Source organism: Mesoplodon densirostris, chromosome 14 (genome assembly GCF_025265405.1).
Source record: "Mesoplodon densirostris isolate mMesDen1 chromosome 14, mMesDen1 primary haplotype, whole genome shotgun sequence".
Taxonomy (NCBI): Eukaryota; Metazoa; Chordata; class Mammalia; order Artiodactyla; family Ziphiidae; genus Mesoplodon; species Mesoplodon densirostris.
The window spans coordinates 81582116-81606903 of record NC_082674.1 but is presented as its reverse complement, the minus strand read 5'-3'; the positions used below and the strand labels follow the sequence as shown (position 1 = coordinate 81606903).

The window sequence follows — 24788 nt, the reverse complement described above, 5'->3', positions numbered from 1 at the left end:
GAAAACTCTAAGATGTTGATAAAAGAAATCAAAGAAGACATAAACGGAAAGAAATTCTGTGCTCATGGATTGGAATAATTAATGTTGCTAAAATGCCGATACTACCCAAAACAATCTACAGATTCAATGAAATCTCTGTAAGAATTCCAATGATATTTTTCACAGGAATGGAACAAACAATCCTAAAATTGTATGAAACCACGAAAGATTCCAAATAGCCAAAGCAATCTTGAGAAGGAACCATGAAAAATCTTGAATAGTCAAAGCAATTTTGAGAAAGAAGAACAAAGTGGGAGGTATCACGTGTCCTGATTTCAAACTATATTGCAAAGCTATAGTAATCAAAGCAGGATGGTGTTGGCATAAAACAGACACATAGATCAATGAAACAAAATAAAGATTCCAGAAATAAATGCATACATATATGGTCAATTAATTTATGACAAAGGAGCCAGGAATATACAATGGAGAAAGGACAGTCTTTTCAATAAATGGTATTGAGAAAACTGAACAGTCACATGGAAAAACAAAACTGGACCACTAACTTACACCATACACAAAAGCTAACTGAAAATGAATTAAACATTGGAACATAAGACCTGAAACTATAAAACTTCTAGAAGAAAACATAGGTTGTAAGCTTCTTGAGATCAGTCTTGGCAATGATTTTTTGGATTTGACATCAAAAGCAAAGGTAACAAAAATTAATATACAGAAATCTGTTGCACTTATATATACCAACAATGAAAGATCAGAAAGAGAAATTAAGGAAACAATCCCATTTACTATCACATCAAAAATAATAAAATATCTAGGAATAAACCTACCTAAGGAAGCAAAAGACCGGTACTCCGAAAACTATAAGATGCTGATGAAAGAAATCAAAGATGACATAAACAGATGGAAAGATATACCGTGTTCTTGGGAAGAATCAATATTGTCAAAATGACTACACTACCCAAGGCAATCTACAGATTTAATGCAATCCCTATCCAATTACCAATGGCATTTTTCACAGAACTAAACCCATACACCTATGGTCAATTAACCTACAACAAAGGAGGCAAGACTATACAATAGAGGAAAAACAGTATCCTCAATAAATGGTGCTGGGAATGTAAATTGGTACAGCTCCTATGGAGAACAGTATGGAGGTTCCTTAAAAAACTAAAAATAAAGCTACCATATGATCCTGCAACCCCACTCCTGGGCATATATCTGGAGAAAACCATAATTCAAAAAAATACATGCATCCCAGTGTTCATTGCAGCACTATTTACAATAGCCAAGACATGGAAGCTACCTAAATGTCCATCAACAGATGAATGGATAAAGAAGATGTGGTACATATATACAATGGTATATTACTCATCCATAAAAAAGAATGAAATAATGCCATTTGCAGCAACATGGATGGACCTAGAGATTATCACACTAAGTGAAGTAAGCCAAAGACGAATATCATATAATATCCCTTATACGTGGACTCTCTCTCTCTCTCTCTCTCTCTCTCTATATATATATATATATATATATAGACACAGGGATTTATCTCAGGAATGTAGGGATTTAACCATTTAAAAAGCAATTACTGTAATTCACCATATTACCTACCCCACTGAAAAATAAAAACCATATGATTATATCAATAGATATAGATAAATCCTTTGACACAGACACAACATGTGCCTGTTGCTCATCTGTATTCCTCTTTGAAAAAATGTCTATTCAGTTTTTCTGCACATTTTTTAATCGAGTTGTTTGTTTTTCTGATGTTGAGTTGTATGAGCTGTTTATATATTACGTTCGATATTAATCCCTTATTGGTCATATCATTTGCAAATATTTTCTACTATTCAGTAAGTTGTCTTTTCATTTTGTCTATGGTTTCCCTCACTGTGCAAAAGCTGTTAATTTTAATTAGGTCTCATTTGTTTATTTTTGCTTTTATTTCCTTTACTTTAGGAGACAGATCCAAAAAAATATTGCTGTGATTTATGTCAGAGGGCTCTGCATATGTTTTCCTCTAGGAGTTTTATAGTACCCGGTCTTACATTTAGGTCATTAATCCATTTTGAGTTTATTTTTGTATACAGTGTTAGAGAATGTCCTAATTTAATTCTTTTATATGTTTCTATCCAGTTTTTCCAGCACCACTTATTGAAGAGAATGCCTTTTCTCTTTTTGACTATCTTTTTCCAATTTCCCCCCTCCACCCTCTGCCTCTGGTAACTACAAATCTGATCTCTGTTGCTATGATTTTGTTTGTTTTTGAAGTACAATTGACTTGTAAAACTACATTAGTTCCTATTATACAACATAGTGATTCAATATTTGTATACATTTCAAAATGATCACCATGATAAGTCTAGTTACCATCTGTCACCATGCAGAGATATTACATAATTATTGACTATATTCCCCACACTGTACATTTCATACCCATGACTCTTTTATTTTGCAACTGGAAGTTTGTACCTCTTCATTTTCCTCACTTACTTCTTTCCTCCACCCACCCCTCTTACCTCTGGCAACCATCTGTTTGTTCTCTGTATCTATAGCTCTGTTTCTGCCTTGTTGTTTGTTCATTTGTTTTGTTTTCTTTAGATTCCACATATAAGTGTAGTCATCTAGTATTTGTCTTTCTCTATCTGACTTATTTCAATTAGTATAATACCCTTAGAGAAAATATTTGCAAATGAAGCAACTGACAAAGGATTAATCTCCAAAATTTATAAGCAGCTCATGCAGCTCAATAGCAAAAAAACAAACACCCCAATCCAAAAATGGGCAGAAGACTTAAATAGGCATTTCTCCAAAGAAGATATACAGAGTGCCAACAAACACATGAAAGAATGCTCAACATCATTAATCATTAGAGAAATGCAAATCAAAACTACAATGAGATATCATCTCACACCAGTCAGAATGGCCATCATCAAGAAATCTAGAAACAATAAATGCTGGAGAGGGTGTGGAGAAAAGGGAACAGTCTTGCACTGCTGGTGGGAATGTGAATTGGTACAGCCACTATGGAGAACAGTATGGAGGTTCCTTAAAAAACTAAAAATAGAACTACCATATGACCCAGCAATCCCACTACTGGGCATATACCCTGAGAAAACCATAATTCAAAAAGAGACATGTACCAAAATGTTCGTTGCACCTCTATTCACAATAGCCCGGAGATGGAAACAACCCAAGTGTCCATCATCAGATGAATGGATAAAGAAGATGTGGCACATATATACAATGGACTATTACTCAGCCATAAAAAGAAACGAAACTGAGCTATTTGTAATGAGGTGGATAGACCTAGAGTCTGTCATACAGAGTGAAGTAAGTCAGAAAGAGAAAGACAAATACCGTATGCTAACACATATATATGGAATTTAAGGGAAAAAATGTCATGAAGAACTTAGGGGTAAAACAGGAATAGAGACACAGACCTACTGGGGGTGGGCTTGGGGATATGGGGGGGGGCTGTGACGGGGCGGGGGAGAGGCATGGACGTGTATACACTGCCGGGCGTGGGGTGGATGGTTGGTGGGGGGTGGCCGTGTGGCACGGGGGGGATCGGCTCAGTGCTTTGTGGCTGCCTGGAGGGGTAGGATGGGGAGGGTGGGAGGGAGGGAGACGCAGGAGGGAGGGGATGTGGGAACAGATGTATATGTATGACTGATTCACTTTGTTGTAAAGCAGAGACTAATAAAAAAAAAGAAAAAATATTAGTATAATACCCTTAAAGTCTATCCTTGTCACAAATGGAAATATTTCATTGTTTTGTATGACTGAGTAGTATTCCATTGTATGTAAATACCACATCTTTATCCATTCATCTATTGATGGGCTCATAGGTTGCTTCCATATCTTGGCTGTTGTAAATAATGCTGCAATGAACATAGAGTGCATATATCTTTTTGATTACTGTTTTCATTTTCTTCAGATAAATACCCAGGGGTGGAATTGCTGGGTTGGTTATATGGTAGTTCTTTTTTAAATTTTTTGAGGAATCACTATTCTGTTTTCCATAGTGGCTGCACCATTTACATCCCCAATGTTTTCCCTTTTCTCCACATATTTGGCAAAACTTTTTATTTGTTATCTTTTTGATGATAGCCATTCTGACAGGTGTGAGGTGATATCTCATTGTGGTTTTGATTTGCACTTTCCTGATGATTAGAGATGCATTTCCTCTTTGGAAATATGCCTATTCAGATTCTCTGCCCATTTTAAAAGTCAGGTTGTTTGGTTTTGTGATGACCTTCAATTAGTTATGGCTATGGGAAGTGATTAGTGACCTTTGGGTGGAGTGGGATTTCTGTATGATCCCATGGTAACTGTTGTAGTGAATGGTGGGGGTTTGTATTGGACAATTAGTGAGTATGTGATTTCATGCCTCTGTGTACTTTCTGTCATAATGTCACCCTTAGAAGTATTCATTGGTATTTAAAGGGCAGAATTAATGGAAACCAAGTAGAAAAGTCTTAGTCAAGCAATAGGCCATGGACAATGATGATAGCTGCTAATAATGATTGTGGCTTAAATAGAAAATTAGTCCAGGAAGGTGATCAATTTCCAACAGAGATAGAGTCCAAAGGTAGTGAAGAACAAGTTCGCATTAATATTTAAAAGATTAACAAGTCTCTTTATTTCCCAAAGCCAGTGCTAAAAGCCTACCAAGATCATAAGAAGCCAGAATACATATATGAGCAGAACCGATACCGGTTAATCACTTCTGGAGTCCTAAAGCCTCCAGGAAGCACTGAAGAAAGAAGTTCTACCAAATCTCTTGTTCAGTTCAAGCGTGAAGATTCTGTGAAAAAGAAAAAACAGGTAAGTATTAAAGTACTTAATTGATCTTTTTAATGTTAGTTTCATATAGCATTGCTAACATGCTTTTAACTCATAAGGATAGTGGTAAAATCTTTTTCTCTTAGGTTATGTAATGGATTGGGGGAATACAGTATTTCCCAGTTCTTCCCATTTAAGGAAAATTTGGACAATGGAGTAAAATCATAAAGGAAAACTTTCAGCATTCATATAGTGTCTTCTGATCTTCTCTAGAAGACATGTTAAAAGAAAACATAATAGTATTTTGAATGTTATTATAACTTTTTTTTTTTTTTTTTTGGCGGTACGCGGGCCTCTCACTGTTGTGGCCTCTCCCGTTGCGGAGCAACAGGCTCCGGACGCACAGGCTCAGCAGCCATGGCTCACGGGCCCAGCTGCTCTGCGGCATGTGGGATCTTCCCGGACCGGGGCACGAACCCGTGTCCCCTGCATCGGCAGGCGGACTCTCAACCACTGCGCCACCAGGGAAGCCCTATAACTTTTATGAAATTTTTATCATTATTCCCCCAAATCTTTGAAGACCTTGGTGAAGGGCAATGAAATAGAAACTGAACCAACTAGAGAGACAACTTTTGTAATTGGTGAGAGTTGTAGAGTGGGGAAGTTGCCTTGCAATGAATAAGTGAATAATAGTTATGGGGCAAAATCACTAGAGCCTGGCTTTATGTGAACACCTGTAGATAATTAAACAAAAGAACAGAAGTGGAAGAAAATGTGGAGGACACACCCACAATAAAAATACCAATAGAGCCAAGAATTCTCTGAGCTTTTTATTGAGAAGATCTTTCAGTGCTAGTTGTCTGTCTTTCAGGCTTTGGGCTGCAGTGCTAGAAACTGAGAGTTGAGGATAAGCTCTGTCCTCGAGGATTTCAGAATCTGGAGGTGGGAAATGAACAAGTAAACACTTAAGCGCAGTGAGGTGTGATAAGTGCTTTCACTGATCATTTAAAATACAAAATAATGGAGAACTGAGCAGAAGGGATGCTTATACCTGGTGGCCAGGGAGACCATCATTGGAAGAATAGCTACCCTAGGGAACTGCGCTAAGCTCGGAGGAATGAGTGGAAAGTTAACAAGGCAGATAAGGTGGGAGAGCTATGGCCTTGGGAGCCATGGGTTTGGGTGAGATTATCCTGAAAGAATATCATATGATAAATTGTATAAAATTGTATAGCTTCAATTAATTTGGTTTCTGTAAAGTAGAAAGAGAGAATGAGATATTTTAAGTGGGGCCAAGAAAGATCTGATTGTATATTAATTAGCTCATTTGGTATAAAGTGGGTTTCAAGAGCTTGAATTTTAAAAAGAGATTATGCAAACTATTATATATAGGAAGGATTAATAAAACAAGGTCCTACTGTATAGCACAGGGAACTATATTCAATATCCTGTGATAAACCATAATGGAAAAGGATATGAAAAAGAATATATATGTGTAAAACTGAATCACTTTGCTGTACAGCAGAAATTAACACATTATAAATCAACTATACTTCAATAAAATTTTTTAAAAATAAAAGCGAGAGAGATTGTGTGCACATCTGGGATGAAGGAAGTAGCTGAAAAGTAATAAGTTATAGGTTATGTTTGTCTGTAACTGTAACTAAGTGAAGAATTCAGTAAAGAGTTAGAGGTTGAAGGGAAATGTGGAAGAAAGGGGATATTCTATGTAAAAGGAGAAGGGTATTTATTCTGAGAAGAGGTTCATTTTTCTGGGTATTGATTTCTCAGAATGAGTTCAGAATGGAAATGTACCTATGAAGATTTACTGGGAGATGAAGGAAGGAAGGAAGGAAGGAAGGAAGGAAAGTTGAAGGCTTTGCTTCCAGTAATTAAGAAAGATTGGCTTATCAATTGGACTGAATCCACCATAGAGGAATATTATAGATGTTCTACAATTTATGAATAAATGCCTCCTCTATTTCCCTCCCCCAACCACTGCAAAATCCAAACATATGTGACTGTTTAAATTGAATCATATCTTCCCACTGAGTTACATAATTAGAAATAAAATGAAAATGTGTAGGCCTATTGTTGAAGAAACCTTTCACTTAGAATGCAGTACAACTTTTTAAGAGATATAATAAATAAAATAAATGCATTTCCTGTTAAAATATTCATACTCTTGTCTCATAAAAGAGTTAACTACAGCTCTTGTTGAAACATTGGGACAAAGCAATATGTATTTTCTCTGGTTCTGGTATCTGGTTTGGCCTCTTCTTTTATATAAGAAAAGAGTACCTTTGTTGCTATCCCTGACCAATAAATGAAAGGAGCATATTTTATCTTTGATTTTAAAGATGTATGTCCTTTAGCTCTGAAATTCCCAGGATTCTCTTCTGAAACTCCTATTCAATGAGGTATTTAATCAGAGATAGAGAATAATGATCCCTATGAATACAAATCTTATGGGGACGTTGTTCCACAGAGCTTATGGCAATAACTCTCTTATAGAAATGGCAACCTCTATTAACTCTGCTAATAGGCAATAAAGATATCATTTCTATATGTACCTCAATTATTCACCAAAGCAGGTCTTCAATGCAGATTCTTTTATCTTAAAGCCAGTCCTGTCAGAGAGACAAAGGGATGAATGCTGGAGTTGATGTCACATTTCCTCAAACACGGTTATCAACCTCCTCGGCAGGAGGAGAAGCCATGTTTGATGCTGTCCCAAGTTTGTTGGGGAGGAGCAAAGGAGTGTGAGTGGCACTGAGAGCAGACAGTGGGGCCCAGGGATTGGAGCAGAGCTCAAGTGTGTGAACATGGTGGGGACTTAGCCTTGGGGCTCCACACGTGGTCCGGAGCCAGCAGCATCTGCATCTCCTGGGAGCAAGTGAGAAATGCAGAATCTCAGGCTCCACCTCGGATTGGCTGGGAGACTCTGCATTTCAACAGGTTACCCAAGTAATTCACATACACACTGAAATGTGAGAGGCACTGTCTCCAGAACAGGCAATTGTGAGTTAATAACATATATGCTTATGCTTTGGACCCACAGGGTGGGAAGCATAAGCATATATGTTACTAACTCACAATTGCCTGTTCTGGAGACAGTGCCTCTCACATTTCAGTGTGCATGTGAGGACACATGTACCCCAATGTTCATTGCAGCACTATTTACAATAGCCAGGACATGGAAACAACCTAAATGTCCAATGATAGATGAATGGATAAAGAAGGTGTGGTACATATGTACAATGGAATATTACTCAGCCACAAAAAAGAACGAAATTAGGTCATTTGTAGAGATGTGGATGGACCTAGAGTCTATCATATAGAGTGAAGTAAGCCAGAAAGAGAAAAACAAATATCGTATATTAATGCATATATATGGAATCTAGAAAAATGGTACAGATGAACCTATTTGTAGGGCAGGCATAGAGACGTAGATGTAGAGAACAGACATGTGGACACGGGGAGGAAGGGGAGGGTGGGATGAATTGGGAGATTAGATTTGACATAAATGCACTACCATGTGTAAAATAGATAGCTATTGGAACCTGCTGTATAGCACAAGGAGCTCAGCCCGGTGCTCCTTGATGGCCTAGATGGGCGGGATGGCGGGAGGTGGGATAGAGGTCCAAGAAGGAGGGGATATAGGTATACATATAGCTGATTCACTTCACTGTACAGCAGAAACTAACACAACATTGTAAAACAATTTTACTCCAATAAAAAAATAAAATAAGAGGAGGAAGTTCGAAAATAAAATAACATATATGCTTCTCCAAGGCTATTACATAATACTGATCCCCAATACTCAATGTAACAACCCGTCACATTCATTAAAAATAGTTTAATATGAGTTATGACAACAGCTGTCCAAGATGTCACTCACCGAAAAGCATCAAGATTGTCAGAACAAAGTGGGGCTGGTGGTGGGGTGGGGCCTTGAGGGAAAGGCCACAGTCAGGGGAGATACAGAGCAACTGAGCAAGGGGAGTGGTGGGCTCTCATAAACACCAGGGAGCTGGTAACATTTTGATGTAATAAACATTTAAGTGAAGGGAGAAGAGAAGGCAATGGGAAGTGTTGCTGGGGTGTTTGTGGGAAGGAGATGGACATCTGGGCAAGGAGTACTGAGAGGGAATTTATCACTGCTGATCAATAGTTTGAAAGTTTTCAGTTCAAAAATGCTTTCCTTTAAGCCCTAGACATCTTAGGCAGTGTGGTAATTAGTCCTGGAGGTTAATATTTTGTCACATATATAGTTTTTTCCCCCCAAAAAAAACTAATTTTTTAAAAAACTGGCTTTGTTTAGATCCAATGGCCCTCTGCTGAGGCGTTCTCTCCCTCTCCTGCTAAACTGTCACGTATCAGCACTGGAAGAAGAGGCCTCTACAAGATTACTTCCTCAACTTACCCTAAGTACTATTTCCATGACCGGGAAGAAGTCATTAAAGCCAACATTCAAAATCCCTTGCAAATCATTAAAATAGTACGTGAAAATGAACACATTGGATTTCTTTATATGATCTCTGCGGTGCCAAGATCTTCCACTGAGTACGATAGATATAATCTGAAGTGAGTTCTCTTTTATGAAGCAATTTATTTAGCAGTAAAAATTACAAATAAGATTGCAAATGTTATCCATAATCAATTGCATGTTAATGATTGATCTGATAAAATATAAGTTGGGTTATCATCCAATGACAAATGAATCTTAATCACACTTTTATTTTTCCCATTTATCTTTATTTATAGACATTTTATAGATAATGCTGTGTTTCTATGTTTATATTGATATAATTCCATTTATTTTTAATCGGTATTACAAACATATTTTTGATATTTTTTGATTACTGAGAAAAGAAGATAGCAATGTATAAAAAATAGATGATGCTTGATTTTTTTCACATGTCATTTCAGCTTTCCTTAACAGACTAGAAATAAGGGTCTTTTGTAAGTAAAATGAGCTTGATAATTTAGGGTATTTATATAGATTAATAATACACACACACTCACAAACATATACTCTCTATTATTGCTAAACACACATTTGTTGTTGAAATAATTTGAAGAGTCACCCAAATGTGTGAATTGCTTTAAAATTCAGCACAACAGGTAAAAGGACTTAAAGATGATGCTGAACTTCCTCTGTGGTTGTTTAGTTGGGTTGAATGCTACAGTTGTTGAGATGGTCTTTCCTTGAAGGTGGTTGTAGTTGAGCAATGCCACCAAATTCTTTGAGCTGCCTTCCCCAGTCTCTGCTGCATAGGAAGATAAGAGTTCTTCCTAGGAATTCTCTTCTCCCTTACTCAGCACTGTAGTTTTGATTGAGTCAGATAACACTGAAAACAACTCTCCTGCTGGGGAGAAGAAAAACATTTTAATCAAAATTTTAAATGATAGATTTATTGTAAACCTGAAAGAGCTTAACAGAAGTGAGAAACAATTTGTAGAAGGAAGAGAGATGCTTATGAGAATTATTCAGCAAAATGTATTGAGCACGCAATCTATAGCATGACCATTTCTAGGTGCTAGAGCTATATAGGTTAGTGAACCATCCAGATCAAAATTGCTGCCCTCATGGAGCTTACATTTTAGCAGAGGGAGACAATAATTAATACGATACAGGAGTAAATTATATAGAATGCTAGAATATGCTAAGTGTTTTACAAAAAAACAGTGTAGAGTAAAGGGGATTGGAAGTTCTTGGAAAGAGGTTGTTAATAAATTGGGGTGGTCAGGGTGGGCCTTATTGAGAAGCTGGCATTTGCACAAAGACTTGAAGAAGAATTAGTGAATTATGTGCTATGGGAAGAGGGGAGAAGAGCTTTCTAGACAGCAGCAAAGTGAATACAAATATCCTAAGGCAGGAGCACATCTGGCATGTTGAAGAACCAAACAGCAGGCTGGTGTGACTACAGTAGAATGAATGAGATGAGAGACCATTGATGGCCTTGCCAGCTATTGTAAAAGCATTAACTTTTACTCTGAGAAAAATGGAGAACCAAGGAAGAATTTCAAGTAGAGAAGTGCCGTGATCTGAATTACATTTTGAAAAGGACCTCTCTGGTTGCTGTGTAGAGAATGGACTTTTGAGGAGCAAGTATTGAAACAGGAAGACCAATTAGAATCCTGTAATTATTCACGTAAGAGATAGACCAGGTGGTAGTGGTGGAGGTGGGGAGAAGTGGGTCAAATTCTGGAAATAATTTGAAGGTTAAGCCAACAGGATTTTTTTTTAAAATTCAACTTTATTTAAATATAATTGACATAATACTATGACCCATTTTAAGTGTAGTTTGATAAGCTTTGCCAAATGTATACATTCATGTAACCACTACCTCAATCAAGAACATTTCTGTCACCTGAAAAATTTCTCATACATACCCTCCACCATGACCACCCCTCCCTGACACCTCAGGCAACCACTAATGTAATTTCTATCACAACATATTAAGTATGCTTTTTTAAAAAGAATTTCACACAGAGGGAATCACAGCTGGTTTTTTGTTTCCAATTTCTCTAGCATAATATTTTTGAGATCCATGTTGTTGCATGAATAAATTTCCTTTCCTTGCTGAGTAGTATTCCATTTTATGAATATACCATAATTTGTTTAGTCATTCAACTGTTGAGGGCTGGGGTCTTTTCTTTTTTGTTTTGTTTTGGTTTTATTGGAGTATAGTTGCTTTACAATGTTGTGCCAACTCCTGCTGCACAGTGAAGTGAACCAGCCATATGTATACACATACCCCTCACTTTTGGATTTCCCTCCCATCCAGGTCACCACAGAGCACTGAGTAGACTTCCCCGTGCTATACAGCAGTTCCTCACTAGTTATCTATTTCATACCCAGCAGCATATATATGTTAATCCCAATCTCCCAATTCATCCCACTCCCCCCATTCCCACCCCTGTTGTCCACACATTTGTTCTCTACATCTATGTCTCTATTTCTGCTTTGCAAATAGGTTCATCAGTACCAATTTCTAGATTCCACATATATGTGTTAATATATGATATTTGTTTTTCTCTTTCTGGCTTACTTCACTCTGTATGTCAGTCTCTAGGTCTATCCATTTCTCTACAAATGACACAATTTGTACAAATATACCGCATCTTCTTTATCCATTAATCTGTTGATGGACATTTAGCTTGCCTCCATGTCCTGGCTATTGTAAATAGTGCTGTAATGAACATTGGGGGCATGTGTCTTTTTGCATTATGATTTCTCTGGGTATATTCCCAGTAGTGGGATTGCTGGGTTATATGGTAGTTCTATTTTTACTTTTTGAAGGAACCTCCATACTGTTCTCCATAGTGGCCGTATCAATTTACATTCCCACCAACAGTGCAAGAGGGTCCCTTTTCTTCACACCCTCTCCAGCATTTATTGTTTGTAGATTTTTTAATGATGGCCATTCTAACTGGTGTGAGGCAATAACTCATTGTAGCTTTAATCTGCATTTCTCTAATAATTAGTGATGTTGGCATCTTTTCATGTGTCTCTTGGCCATCTCTATATCTTCTTTGGAGAAATGGTTATTTAGATTTTCTGGCCATTTTTTAATCGAGTTGTTTGTTTTTTTTGATATTGAGCTGCAGGAGCTGTTTGTATATTTTCCAGATTAATCCCTTGTCAGTTGCTTCATTTGCAAATATTTTCTCCCATTCTAAGGGTTGTCTTTTCATCTTGTTTATGCTTTCCTTTGCTGTGCAAAACCTTTTGTTATTTGTCCCATTTGTTTATTTTTGTTTTTATTTCCATTTCTCTAGGAGGTGGGTCAAAAAGGATCTTTCTGTGATTTATGTCATATAGTGTTTTGCCTATGTTTTCCTCTAAGAGTTTGATGGTGTCTGGCCTTACATTTAGGTCCTTAATCCATTTTGAGTTTATTTTTGTGTATGGTGTTAGGGAGTGTTCTAATTTCATCCTTTTACATGTAGCTGTCCAATTTTCCGTGCACCACTTATTGAAGAGGCTGTCTTTTCTTCACTGTATATTATTGCCTCCTTTATCGAAGATAATGTGACCATATGTCCATGGGTTTATCTCTGGGCTTTCTATCCTGTTGCATTGATCTATATTTCTCTTTTTGTGCCATACCATACTGCCTTGATTACTGTAGCTTTGTAGTATACTCTGAAGTCAGGGAGCCTGATTTCGTCAGCTCCATTTTTCTATCTCAAGATTACTTTGGCTATTCGAGGTCTTTTGTGTTTCCATACAAATTGTGAAATTTCTTCTTCTAGTTCTGTGAAAAATGCCAGTGGTAGTTTGATAGGGATTGCATTGAATCTGTAGATTGCTTTGTGTAGTAGAGTCATTTTCACAATATTGATTCTTCTAATCCAAGAACATGGTATATCTCTCCATCTGTTTGTATCATCTTTAATTTCTTTCATCAATGTCTTATAATTTTCTGTATATAGGTCTTTTGTCTCCTTAGGTAAGTTTATTCCTAGATATTTTATTCTTTTTGTTGCAATGGTAAATGGGAGTGTTTTCTTCATTTCACTTCAGATTTTTCATCATTAGTTCATAGGAATGCAAGAGATATCTTTGCTTTAATCTTGTATCCTGCAGCTTTATCAAATTCATTGATTAGCTCTAATAGTTTTCTGGTAGCATCTTTAGGATTCTCTACGTATAGTATCATGTCATCTGCTATCAGTGACAGCTTTATTTCTTCTTTTCCAACTTGGGTCACTGTTATTTCTTTTTCTTCTCTGGCTGCTGTGGCTAAAACTTCCAAAACTATGTTGAATAATAGTGGTGAGAGTGGGCAACCTTGTCTTGTTCCTGATCTTAGAGGAAATGTTTTCAGTTTTTCACCATTTAGGACAATGTGGCTGTGGGTTTGTCACATATGGCCTTTATTATGTTGAGGAAAGTTCCCTCTATGCCTACTTTGTGGAGGGTTTTTATCATAAATGGGTGTTGAATTTTGTTGAAAGCTTTCTCTGAATCTATTGAGATGATCATGTGGTTTTTCTCTTTCAATTTGTTAATATGGTGTATCACGTTGATTGATTTGCATATATTGAAGAATTCTTGCATTCCTGGGATAAACCCCACTTGATCATAGTTTATGATCCTTTAAATGTGCTGTTGGATTCTGTTTGCTAGTATTTTGTTGAGGATTTTTGCATCTATGTTCATCAGTGATACTGGCCTGTAGTTTTCTTTCTTTGTGACATCTTTTTCTGTTTTTGGTATCAGAGTGATGGTGGCCTCGTTGAATGAGTTTGGGAGGGTTCTTCCCTCTGCTGTATTTTGGAAGAGTTTAAGAAGGATAGGTGTTAGCTCTTTTCTAAATGTTTGATAGAATTAGCCTGTGGAGGCATCTCGTCTTGGGCTTTTGTTTGTGGGATGATTTTTTTTTTCCTGTGGTACGCAGGCCTTTCACTGCTGTGGCCTCTCCTGTTGTGGAGCACAGGCTCCAGATGCACAGGCTCAGTGGCCACGGCTCATGGGCCCAGCTGCTCCATGGCATGTGGGATCTTCCCAGACCGGGGCACGAACTGGTGTCCCCTGCATCAGCAGGCGGACTCCCAACCACTGCGCCACCAGGGAAGCCCTGTTGGAAGATATTTAATCACAGTTTCAATTTCAGTGCTTGTGGTTGGTCTGTTCATTTATTTTATTTCTTCCTGGTTCAGTCTTGGAAGGTTGTGTATTTCTAACAATTTGTCCATTTCTTCCAGGTTGTCCATTTTATTGGCATAGAGTTGCTTGTAGTAATCTCTCATGATCCTTTGTATTTCTGCAGTGTCAGTTGTTACTTCCCCTTTTTCATTTCTAATTCTATTGATTTGAGTCTTCTCCCTTTTCTTCTTGATAAGTCTGGCTAATGGTTTATCAATTTTGTTTATCCTCTCAAAGAACCAACTTTTAGTTTTACTGATCTTTGCTATTGTTTCCTTCATTTGTTTTTCATTTCTTTCTGATCTGATCTTTATAATTTCTTTCCTTCTGCTAACTTTGGGGTCTTTTGTTCTTCTTTCTCTAAGTGCTTTAGGTGTAAATTTAGGTTGTTTCTTTGAGATGTTTCTTGTTCCTTAAGCTAGGATTGTATTGATATAAACTTCCCTCTTAGAACTGCTTTTGCTGCATCCCATAGGTTTGGGGTTGTTATGTTTTCATTGTCATTTGTTTCTAGGTATTTTTTGATTTCCTCTTTGATTTCTTCAGTGATCTCTTGGTTATTAAGTAGTGTGTTGTTTAGCCTCCATGTGTTTGTATTTCTTACAGGTTTTTTCCTGTAATTGATATTTAGTTTCATAGCGTTGTAGTCGGAAAAGATACTTGATATGATTTCCATTTTCTGAAACTTACCGAGGCTTAATTTGTGACCCGAGATATGATCTATCCTGGAGAATGTTCCATGAGCAGTTGAGAAGAATGTGTATTCTGTTGTTTTTGGATGAAATGTCCTATAAATATCAATTAAGTCCATCTTTTTTAATGTATCATTTAAAGCTTGTGTTTCCTTCTTTATTTTCATTTTGGATGATCTGTCCATTGGTTAAAGTGGGGTGTTAAAGTCCCCTACTACGATTGTGTTACTGTCGATTTCCTCTTTTGTGGCTGTTAGTGTTTGTCTTAGGTGTTGAGGTGCTCCTATGTTGGGTGCATGAATATTTACAATTGTTATATTTTCTTCTTGGATTGATCCGTTGATCATTATGTAGTGTCCTTCTTTGTCTCTTGTAATAGTGTTTGTTTTAAAGTCTATTTTGTCTGATATGAGAATTGCTACTCCAGCTTTCTTTTGATTTTTATTTGCATGGAATATCTTTTTCCATCCCCTCACTTTCAGTCTGTATGTGTCCCTAGGTCTGAAGTGGGTCTCTTGTAGACACCATATGTATGGGGTTTTTCTGGTATCCATTCAACCAGTCTATGTCTTTTGGTTGGAGCATTTAATCCATTTACATTTAAGGCAATTATCGATATGTATGTGCTTATTACCATTTTCTTAATTTGGCGGGGTTTATTATTGTAGGACTTTTCCTTCTCTTGTGTTTCCTGCCTAGAGAAGTTCCTTTAGCATTTGTTGTAATGCTGGTTTGGTAGTGCAAAATTCTCTTAGCTTTTGCTTGTCTGTAAAGCTTTTAATTTCTCCATCAAATGTGAATGAGATCTTTGCTGGGTAGAGTAATCTTTGTTGTAGTCTTTTCTCCTTCATCACTTTAAACATGTCCTGCCACTCTGGCTTGCAGAGTTTCTGCTGAAAGTTCAGCTGTTAACCTTATGGGGATTCCCTTATGTGTTATGTGTTGTTTTTCCCTTGCTGCTTTTAATATTTGTTGTTTGTATTTAATTTTTGATAGTTTCATTAATATGTATCTTGGTGTGTTTCTCCTTGGATTTATCCTGTATGGGACTGTCTGTCCTTCCTGGATTTTATTAACTATTTCCTTTCCCATATTAGGGACATTTTCAACTATAATCTCTTCAAATATATTCTCAGTCCCTTTCTTTTCTCTTCTTCTTCTGGGACTCCTATAATTCGATTGTTGATGCATTTAATGTTGTCCCAGAGGTCTCTGAGAGTGTCCTCAATTCTTTTCATTCTTTTTTCTTTATTCTGCTCTGCAGTAGTTATTTCCACTATTTTATCTTCCAGGTCACTTATCCGTTTTTCTGCCTCAGTTATTCTGCCATTGATCCCTTCTAGAGAATTTTTAATTTCATTTATTGTGTTGTTCATCACTGTTTGTTTGCTGTTTAGTTCTTCTAGGTCTTTGTTAAATGTTTCTTGTATTTTCTCCATTCTATTTCCAAGATTTTGGATCATCTTTACTATCAATATTCTGAATTCTTTTTCAGGTAGACCACCTATTTCCTCTTCATTTGTTTGGTCTGGTGGGTTTTTGCCTTGCTCCTTTATCTGCTGTGTGTTTCTCTGTCTTCTCACTTTGCTTAACTTACTGTGTTTTGTGTCTCCTTTTTGCAGGCTGCAGGTTCGTAGTTTCTGTTGTTTTTGGTGTCTGTCCCCAGTGGCTAATGTTGTTGCAGTGGGTTTTGTAGGCTTCCTGGTGGAGGGGACTAGTGCCTGCATTCTGGTGGATGAGGCTGGATCTTGTCTTTCTGCTGGGCAGGTCCACGTCTCGTGGTGTGTTTTGCAGTGTCTGTGGCCTTATTATGATTTTAGGAGCCTCTGTGCTAATGGATGGGGTTGTGTTCCTGTCTTGCTAGTTGTTTGGCATAGGGTGTCCTGCACTGTAGCTTGCTGGTCATTGAGTGGAGCTCGGTCTTGGCATTGAGATGGAGATCTCTGGGCGATTTTTGCCGTTTGATATTACGTGGAGTTGGGAGGTGTGTTGTGGACCAGTGTATTGAACTTGGCTCTCCCACCTCAGTGGCCCAGCCCTGATGCCTGGCTGGAGCACCAAGAGCCTGTCCTCCACACGGCTCAGAATAAAAGGGAGAAAAAAAAAGAAAGAAAGAAAGAAAGAAAGAAGAAGATAAAATAAAATAATATAAAGTAAAGTAAAATAAAGTTATTAGAATAAAAATTAAAAAATAATTATTAAGAAAAAAATTTTAAGTAATAATTTAAAAAGAAAAGACAGAACCCTAGGACAAATGGTAAAAGCAAAGCTATACAGACAAAATCACACACAGAAGCATACACACACACACTCACAAAAAGAGAAAAAGGGAAAAATATATATATATCGTTGCTCCCAAAGTCCACCTCCTCAATTTGGGATGATTCATTGTCTGTTCAGGCATTCCACAGATGCAGCGTACAAGTTGATTGTGGAGATTTAATCCGCTGCTCCTGAGGCTGCTGGGAGAAATTTCCCTTTCTCTTCTTTATTCGCACAGCTTCCGGGATTCAGCTTTGGATTTGGACCCGCCTCTGCCTGTAGGTCACCTGAGGGCGTCTGCTCTTCACTCAGACAGGACAGGGTTAAAGGAGCAACTGATTTGGCTGCTCTGGTCCACTCGGGCTGGTAGGAGGGAGGGGTACGGATGCAGGGCAAGCCTGCGGCGGCAGACGCCAGCATGACGTTGCACCAGCCTGAGGTGTGCTGTGTGTTCTCCCAGGGAAGGTGTCCCTGGATCACGGGACCCTGGCAGTGGCGGGCTGCACAGCTTCCTGGGAGGGGAGGTGTGGACAGTGACCTGTGCTTGCACACAGGCTTCTTGGTGGCGGCAGCAGCAGCCTTAGCGTCTCATGCCCATCTCTGGGGTCGGTGCTGATAGCCGTGTCTCACGCCTGTCTCTGGAGCTCCTTTAAGCGGCACTCTTAATCCCCTCTCCTTGCGCCCCAGAAAACAAAGGGGCAAGAAAACGTCTCTTGTCTCTTTGGCAGCTCCAGACTTTTTCCTGGACTCCCTCCCGGCTAGCCATGGTGCACTAGCCCCCTTCAGGCTGTGTTCACGCAGCCAACCCCAGTCCTCTCCCTGGGATCCAACCAAAGCCCGAGCCTCAGCTCCCAGCCCCAACCCGTCCCGACGGGTGAGCAGACAAGCCTCTCGGGCTGGTGAGTGCCAGTTGGCACCAATCCTCTGTGCGGGAATCTCTCCTCTTTGCCCTCCGCACCCCTGTGGCTGCGCTCTCCTCTGCTACTCTGAAGCTTTCCCCCTCCGCCACCCACAGTCTCCGCCCGCGAAGGGGCTTCCTAGTGTGTGGACACCTTTCCTCCTTCACGGCTCCCTCCCACTGGCGCAGGTCCCGTCCCTATTCTTTTGTCTCTGTTTTTTCTTTTCTTTTTTTTTTTTTTTTGCCTTACCCAGGTACGTGGGGGATTTCTTGCCTTTTGGGAGGTCTGGGTTCTTCTGCCAGCGTTCAGTAGGTGTTCTGTAGGAGTTGTTCCACATATAGATGTATTTCTGATGTATTTGTGGGCAGGAAGTTGATCTCTGCATCTTATTCTTCTGCCATCTTGGAGCTCCTCCCATACAAAGCCATGTGGCAGGCGAAGTAATGGTCCCCCAAATACACGGACATCCAAATCCCTGGTACCACCTGGCTGCTGCGTGGCAATGGGGACTCGGAGCTGCCGGAGGGGCATGGCAGTGGCCTGAGGTGCACAAGGCGGCCTGGTGTCCTCAGGGTCAGAGCTGGGCCACCTGCACTGCCCATGCCACCCAGTGCACCAAGGACTCTGCCTGGGCTTGACAGGTGTCTACACTCCGGCTCCATGTCTGAGGCCCTGGCTTTACATCTTATCCTTTGTATTTCTGTGGTATCAGTTATAACTTCACCTTTTTCATTTCTAATTTTATTGATTTGAGCCCTCTCCCTTTTTTCTTGATGAGTCTGGCTAAAGATTTATCAATTTTGTTTATCTTCTCAAAAGAACCAGCTTTTAGTTTTATTAATCTTTGCTATTGTTTTCTTAGTTTCCATTTCATTGATTTCTGCTCTGACCTTCATTATTTCTTTCCTTCTGCTAACTTGGGGTTTTGTTTGTTCTTATTTCTCTAGTTGCTTTAGGTGTAAAGTTAGGTTGTTTATTTATGATTTTTCTTGTTTCTTGAGGTAGGATTTTATTGCTATAAACTTCCCTCTTAGAACTGCTTTTGCTGCATCTGATAGGGTTTTGGTTTGTCATGTTTTCATTGTCATTTGTCTCTAGTTTTTTTTGTATTTCTTCAGTGATCTCTTGGTTATTTAGCAGCATATTGTTTAGCCTCCATGTGTTTGTGTTTTTTACAGTTTTTTTCCTGTAATTGATTTCTAATCTCATAGTGTTGTGGTCAGAAAAGATGCTTGATACAATTTCAGTTTTCTTCAATTTACCGAGTCTTGATTTGTGATGCAAAATGTGATCTATACTGGAGAATGTTCTGTGTGCACTTGAGAAGAAAGTGTATTCTGCTGTTTTCAGATGGAATGTCCTATAAATATCAACTAGGTCTATCTGGTCTAATGTGTCATTTAAGGCTTGTGTTTCCATATTAATTTTCTGTCTGGATGATCTGTCCATTGGTGTAAGTGGGGTGTTAAATTCCTCCACTATTATTGTGTTAGTGTCATTTTCCCCTTTTATGGCTGTTAGCATTTGCCTTATGTATTGAGTTGCTCCTATGTTGGGTGCATATATATTTATAGTTGTTATATCTTCTTGGATTGATCCCTTGATCATTATGTAGTGTCCTTCCTTGTCTCTTGAAACAGTCTTTATTTTAAAGTCTATTTTGTCTGATATGAGTATTGCTACACCAGCTTTCTTTTGATTTCCATTTGCATGGAATATCTTTTTCAATCCCCTCACTTTCAGTCTGTATATGTCCCTAGGTCTGAAGTGGGTCTCTTGTAGACAGCATATATACAGGTCTTATTGTTGTATCCATTCAGTGAGCCTGTGTCTTTTGGTTTTGAGCATTTAATCCATTTACATTTAAGGTGATTATTGATATGTATGTTACCATTTTCTTAATTGTTTCTGGTTTGTTTTTGTAGTTCTTTATGTTCTCTTGTGTTTCCCTCCTAGAGAAGTTCCTTTAGCATTTGTTGAAAAGCTGGTCTGGTGGTGCTGAATTCTCTACTTCTTGAAAATATATTTTCCATGTAGAGTTTATTCTGATAATCCTGAGATTAAAATACATAATACAGTATTTTATTCACAAAAGAACTCCCACATGTAAATGTTTCTCTGCAGTTATGAATTCCAAATTAAATAATATTATCAAAATTGTAACTATAATAAAATCGAAGCCACCACCTGACCTTCTGTTTTTAAGCTTTCTACAAAGATATGTGAGCAGAACACCATTATTTGTTGTTTCAGACTTAAATGCCTAGGTGATCCAAAGGAAGAATTTTGTCAAGAATTGTATAGTATTTTGCAAATGATTCAACTTTGTAGATTTAGTGAAGGATAGTTTTGGGTTTTACAGCTGGGTTACTTAACTGACATTTGAGTACCTGAATGAACTTAATAAAAAAATATAAGAGCTGCCTGAAAATATATTAACACATACTGACAAAGATTAGGAATTCAAAGCAAAAATTCAACTTCAGAACAGTGAAATTTAAAATGGCTCTCTCATGATTTTTTAGTCATTGTTAAGAATTTAAATTTAAGGAAAAATTATTAAGTCAAACAGCATAACATCTATGTTTGAGAGAAAGTGTCACCATTGTTTCTAAGGTACTTGATATGGAAATGTTTGGGTTTTAAATCAATTTGTATTATCATAAGAAATTTCAACACCACATTTATCAAAGCAAGAAAATGAAAAGCTGTTAGAATTAAAGAATGATGGTACCTCTGGAACATAATTTCAAAAGAACAAGTGATACAAATTCTAGTCAGTGGAAAAGGGAGTTTCCATTCATCAGAGACAGAGCAATAAATCATCATCTGCCATTTGCTGTCTCCCACGTCTATGAAGTGTATTCCTTAGCAGTGGTGACTTTAATAATTTGAACAGACCATTCATCATGTCTTGATTAGAAATGCAGCAGATACTTCAAAAATTTATAGTCATAGCTGTGGTTGTTTATGAGCTAGACTTTGTTTGGAAGTTTTATAAAATTCAGTATTGAATATTTCCCTGAATATTTTGTTTTATTTTTCTTATTATAATACAAAGAAATTATAATTAATGTCTTCACCAGTGTGCTTTATAAAATGTTATCACTGTACAAGTGTGTTAGAACATGCAAAGTTTGGGAGGCGTTGCTTCAGAGCAGGGGTCCCCAACCCCCGGGCCGCGGACCCATACTGGACCAGTATTAGTCCATGGCCTGTTAGGAACCATGCCACACAGCAGGAGGTGCGCGGCAGGCAAGCAAGTGAAGCTTCATCTGCCGCTCCCCAACGCTGACATTACCTCCTGAACCATCCCCCACACACTCACCATCCGTGGAAAAATAGTCTTCCACGAAACCGGTCCCTGGTGCCAAAAAGGTTGGGGACGGCTGCTTTAGAGGATTGTAGAACAGTTTTCTCCGCATGAGAATCTGGCCTTTGGTTAACTCTGAAGCTCTGTTCCCCTGGTAACCTAATACAAGTAGAATGTCAGTTGTTTCTAGGCAACATTGCTTATGATAAAAATGACCCCTGATTGGTAAATTATATCTGCATTGAGAGGAACTATAAATGAATTATAAGTACCTGAAGGGGAGCCATAGCTTTGGACTTCCCATAGTTTCGCAGTTCTTTTTCTGGGCATGTCTCTGCAGGAACCCTAAAATGTATGCTTATAGTTATTGCAAGAAATATTGGCTCCTCTTAAGCCAGGGTGATTTTCACACCCACCCAATATGGATCTCATGTCCTTGCATCTGAGTTGTCACCTGGGGAGAGGATAGCTCGGGGGTGGCTATTGAATTGTTGCTATGGGTCCCATGGAAAAGCAAAGACTGATGCTGCCTTGAAGGCAAGAAGTAGTTCCTGTTCTAGCCTTCTAGGTAGAGGGCTGCCAGATATAGTCTATGAAAGTCTAATGAGCATGACCATTTAGTTGAATTGAAGGAGACCCTCTGGTAGGGCAATGTGTAAATATTTCTTTTTCATACTCCTGAAAAAGGAGCCACTGTGATGTCTGACCATTCCCTCCCTAGTACATGAGGGACTTTTTTCCCATATCTATGGAACCTCTCATCTCACTATTGTTTTAATTGTGTATGTCAATATTTTGCTATTTCTTGGTTTGGTCACCGAAATATAAACTTGTTCATATTGGTAAGGAACCGTGGGTGCATCATAAGGCCATAGTGGGATACCAAGTCTTTACAAAGAAATGGATGAGTCCTGCAACTCAATATTAAAAACACCAACTCTTAGTTTGTGCCAAATATTGTTCCAAATTCTTTATATAATTAATCTCCATAGCAACTCTACAAGGTGGGTAGTATTGATATATCCGTTTTACAAATGAGGAAACTAAGGCAGAGTTGAGAAATTTGACAAAGTTCATATAGCTAGTGAATTTTGGGGCTGGAATTCAAACCCAAGTAGTTAAATTTCAGAACCCAAGCACTCATGCATTATGCCTAATGTACTCATCCTCAGAATAACAACTACTCTTGACATTTGTCACACACTCTGTGCTAGGCATTGTGCTGAGTGCTTTCTGTACATTAATCTTATTTCATCCTGAAAAAAAGCCCCAGGAAAAAGACATCCTGTATAGTTGAAAGAAGAGGAAATTTAGGTACAGATATACTAAGGACTTTGCTATTTGATAGTGTTTTGCGATTTACAGACAGGAAATTCAGAATAATGTCTGATGCTCCATCTTTCAATTCTATGATTTAATCTTCTGTGCAATTTCAATTTTAAAGTCATTAGAAATCAATGTACAACAGAGTCCTCCTAAATCCTGAGCATCTTTAGGGTCCGAGAAAAGCCAAGAAAGAGGACACAATGTGTCCTCTACCTAAGTGTTTCCCAGTGTGTATTTCCTGGATCATAAGATCATAAGTGATATTAACAGGTGGATAGTAAAAGAACATGTTCTATGATCATGTAAATTTGAGAAACATCAAGTTAAATCACTGGTTCTCAATCTGGAAGATTTTTTGCCCCCTGGGAGACATTTGGCAACATCCAGAGATATTTTTGATTGTTACAACTGGAAAGAGTGGCGCTGCTGGTATGGAGTGGGAAAAGGACAGGGATGCTGCTAAACAGCTGACAGTTCCCAGGATGGTCCCACACAGTGAAGAATTATCTGGCCCCAAATGTCAGTAGTGCTGAGATTGATAAACCTTGGGTTAAATATAATTATGCATTTCTGTCCTATATAACCAAAGAATCTTTTCTTGTGGGATATCTGTTGGGATTGGGATTCTATGAAATATAGTTAGGACCATAAAAATGTCCACACTGGGTTCAGGCCATATTACTTTCTAAGGGATCAAGTTGGTTCTCAAGTAGTTTCTGAGCCTGTTATGCTAAAATAATTTTTTTAGGCAGCTTTTTAAATTTCAAACTAAAGCTGTTCTGTCCTTTCAGCTAGATCACGTATTTAGCAGCCTAGAACAGAAAACACAGGTAAATGCCAGCTTGAAACCTTCTCAAGTGAAAGCATTCTAGTTTCCATTTGAGGTCATAATTATAAAAAACACTATAATGAGGCATATATGTTATGTAATCAGGAACAGATCATTTTGAAGCCACATTATCAGAAACCTCCCCAGGTTGCTTAACACAATGACAGCTTTCTTGGGCTAGTCCATGAAGAAATTTCAATCAAGTCAAATGTCAGTCAGCAAGTGGAAACACTACAGGTCCTTAGTATTTTCACTTGGATCATCAAAACTCCTTAGTTTTGGATTGTCTCCCTACCCTTCCTTCAAACACACACACACACACACACACACACACACGCACCATTTTTGAGCTATGACAGTTTAGTGGGTGATTACTTCATCTTATACAGAAATCTGAAGAACCTAGAGCAGTGGTTCTCAGCCTTGGCTGCTAGAGTCACGCAGACCCCACCCCCAGAGTTTTATTTAATTGGTTTGTGGTAGAGCCCAAGCAACATCATTTCTTTAAAACTCATCAAATGATCCCAATATTCAACCAGAGTTGTAGGCCATGGACCTAGAGCAATTGTTCTCCAGCAAGCCCTAAAGGACTTGCAAAAACATAGATTGTTAACCCCCAAGTTTCTGATTCGGTAGGTCTGGAGGGGGCCTCCGAATTTGCAATTCCCACATGAGGTTGATGCTGCCATTCCAAGGACCATATATTGAGAATCACTGACCCTAGAGCACTCTCTTATTGAAGAAACTTGGAAGTTTCCTCTTACTTACAATTTTGTTTAATTTTCTTGGTGAAAATGAGTTACTTATCAGATATTTTACCATTTCTGGTTAATCAAACCAGAAGCAAACCAAGCCATTTCTCTTCTCCAGTTCAGGTTAGATCTAGATGCATACTGAATCATGATATTGACCATAATCAAACAGATTGAGGTTTACAAATGTAAAACTCAGGAAATAGCTAACTTCTTTCCAGGCACTTGCTTGTTTCCCTTTGTCCAATAAATATGTTCAC

At 38.3% G+C, this 24788-nt stretch overlaps 1 protein-coding gene across 1 annotated transcript in view; it reads left to right on the top strand.

Moving 5' to 3' along the window:
• DNAH6 (dynein axonemal heavy chain 6) overlaps positions 1-24788 on the top strand; it is a 268777-nt gene that overhangs the window by 7347 nt on the left and 236642 nt on the right. The window contains exons 3-4 of the mRNA XM_060116917.1: positions 4663-4836; positions 9119-9381. Of these exons, the coding sequence (XP_059972900.1) occupies positions 4663-4836; positions 9119-9381 (437 nt within the window). The remainder of the gene's footprint in view (positions 1-4662; positions 4837-9118; positions 9382-24788) is intronic.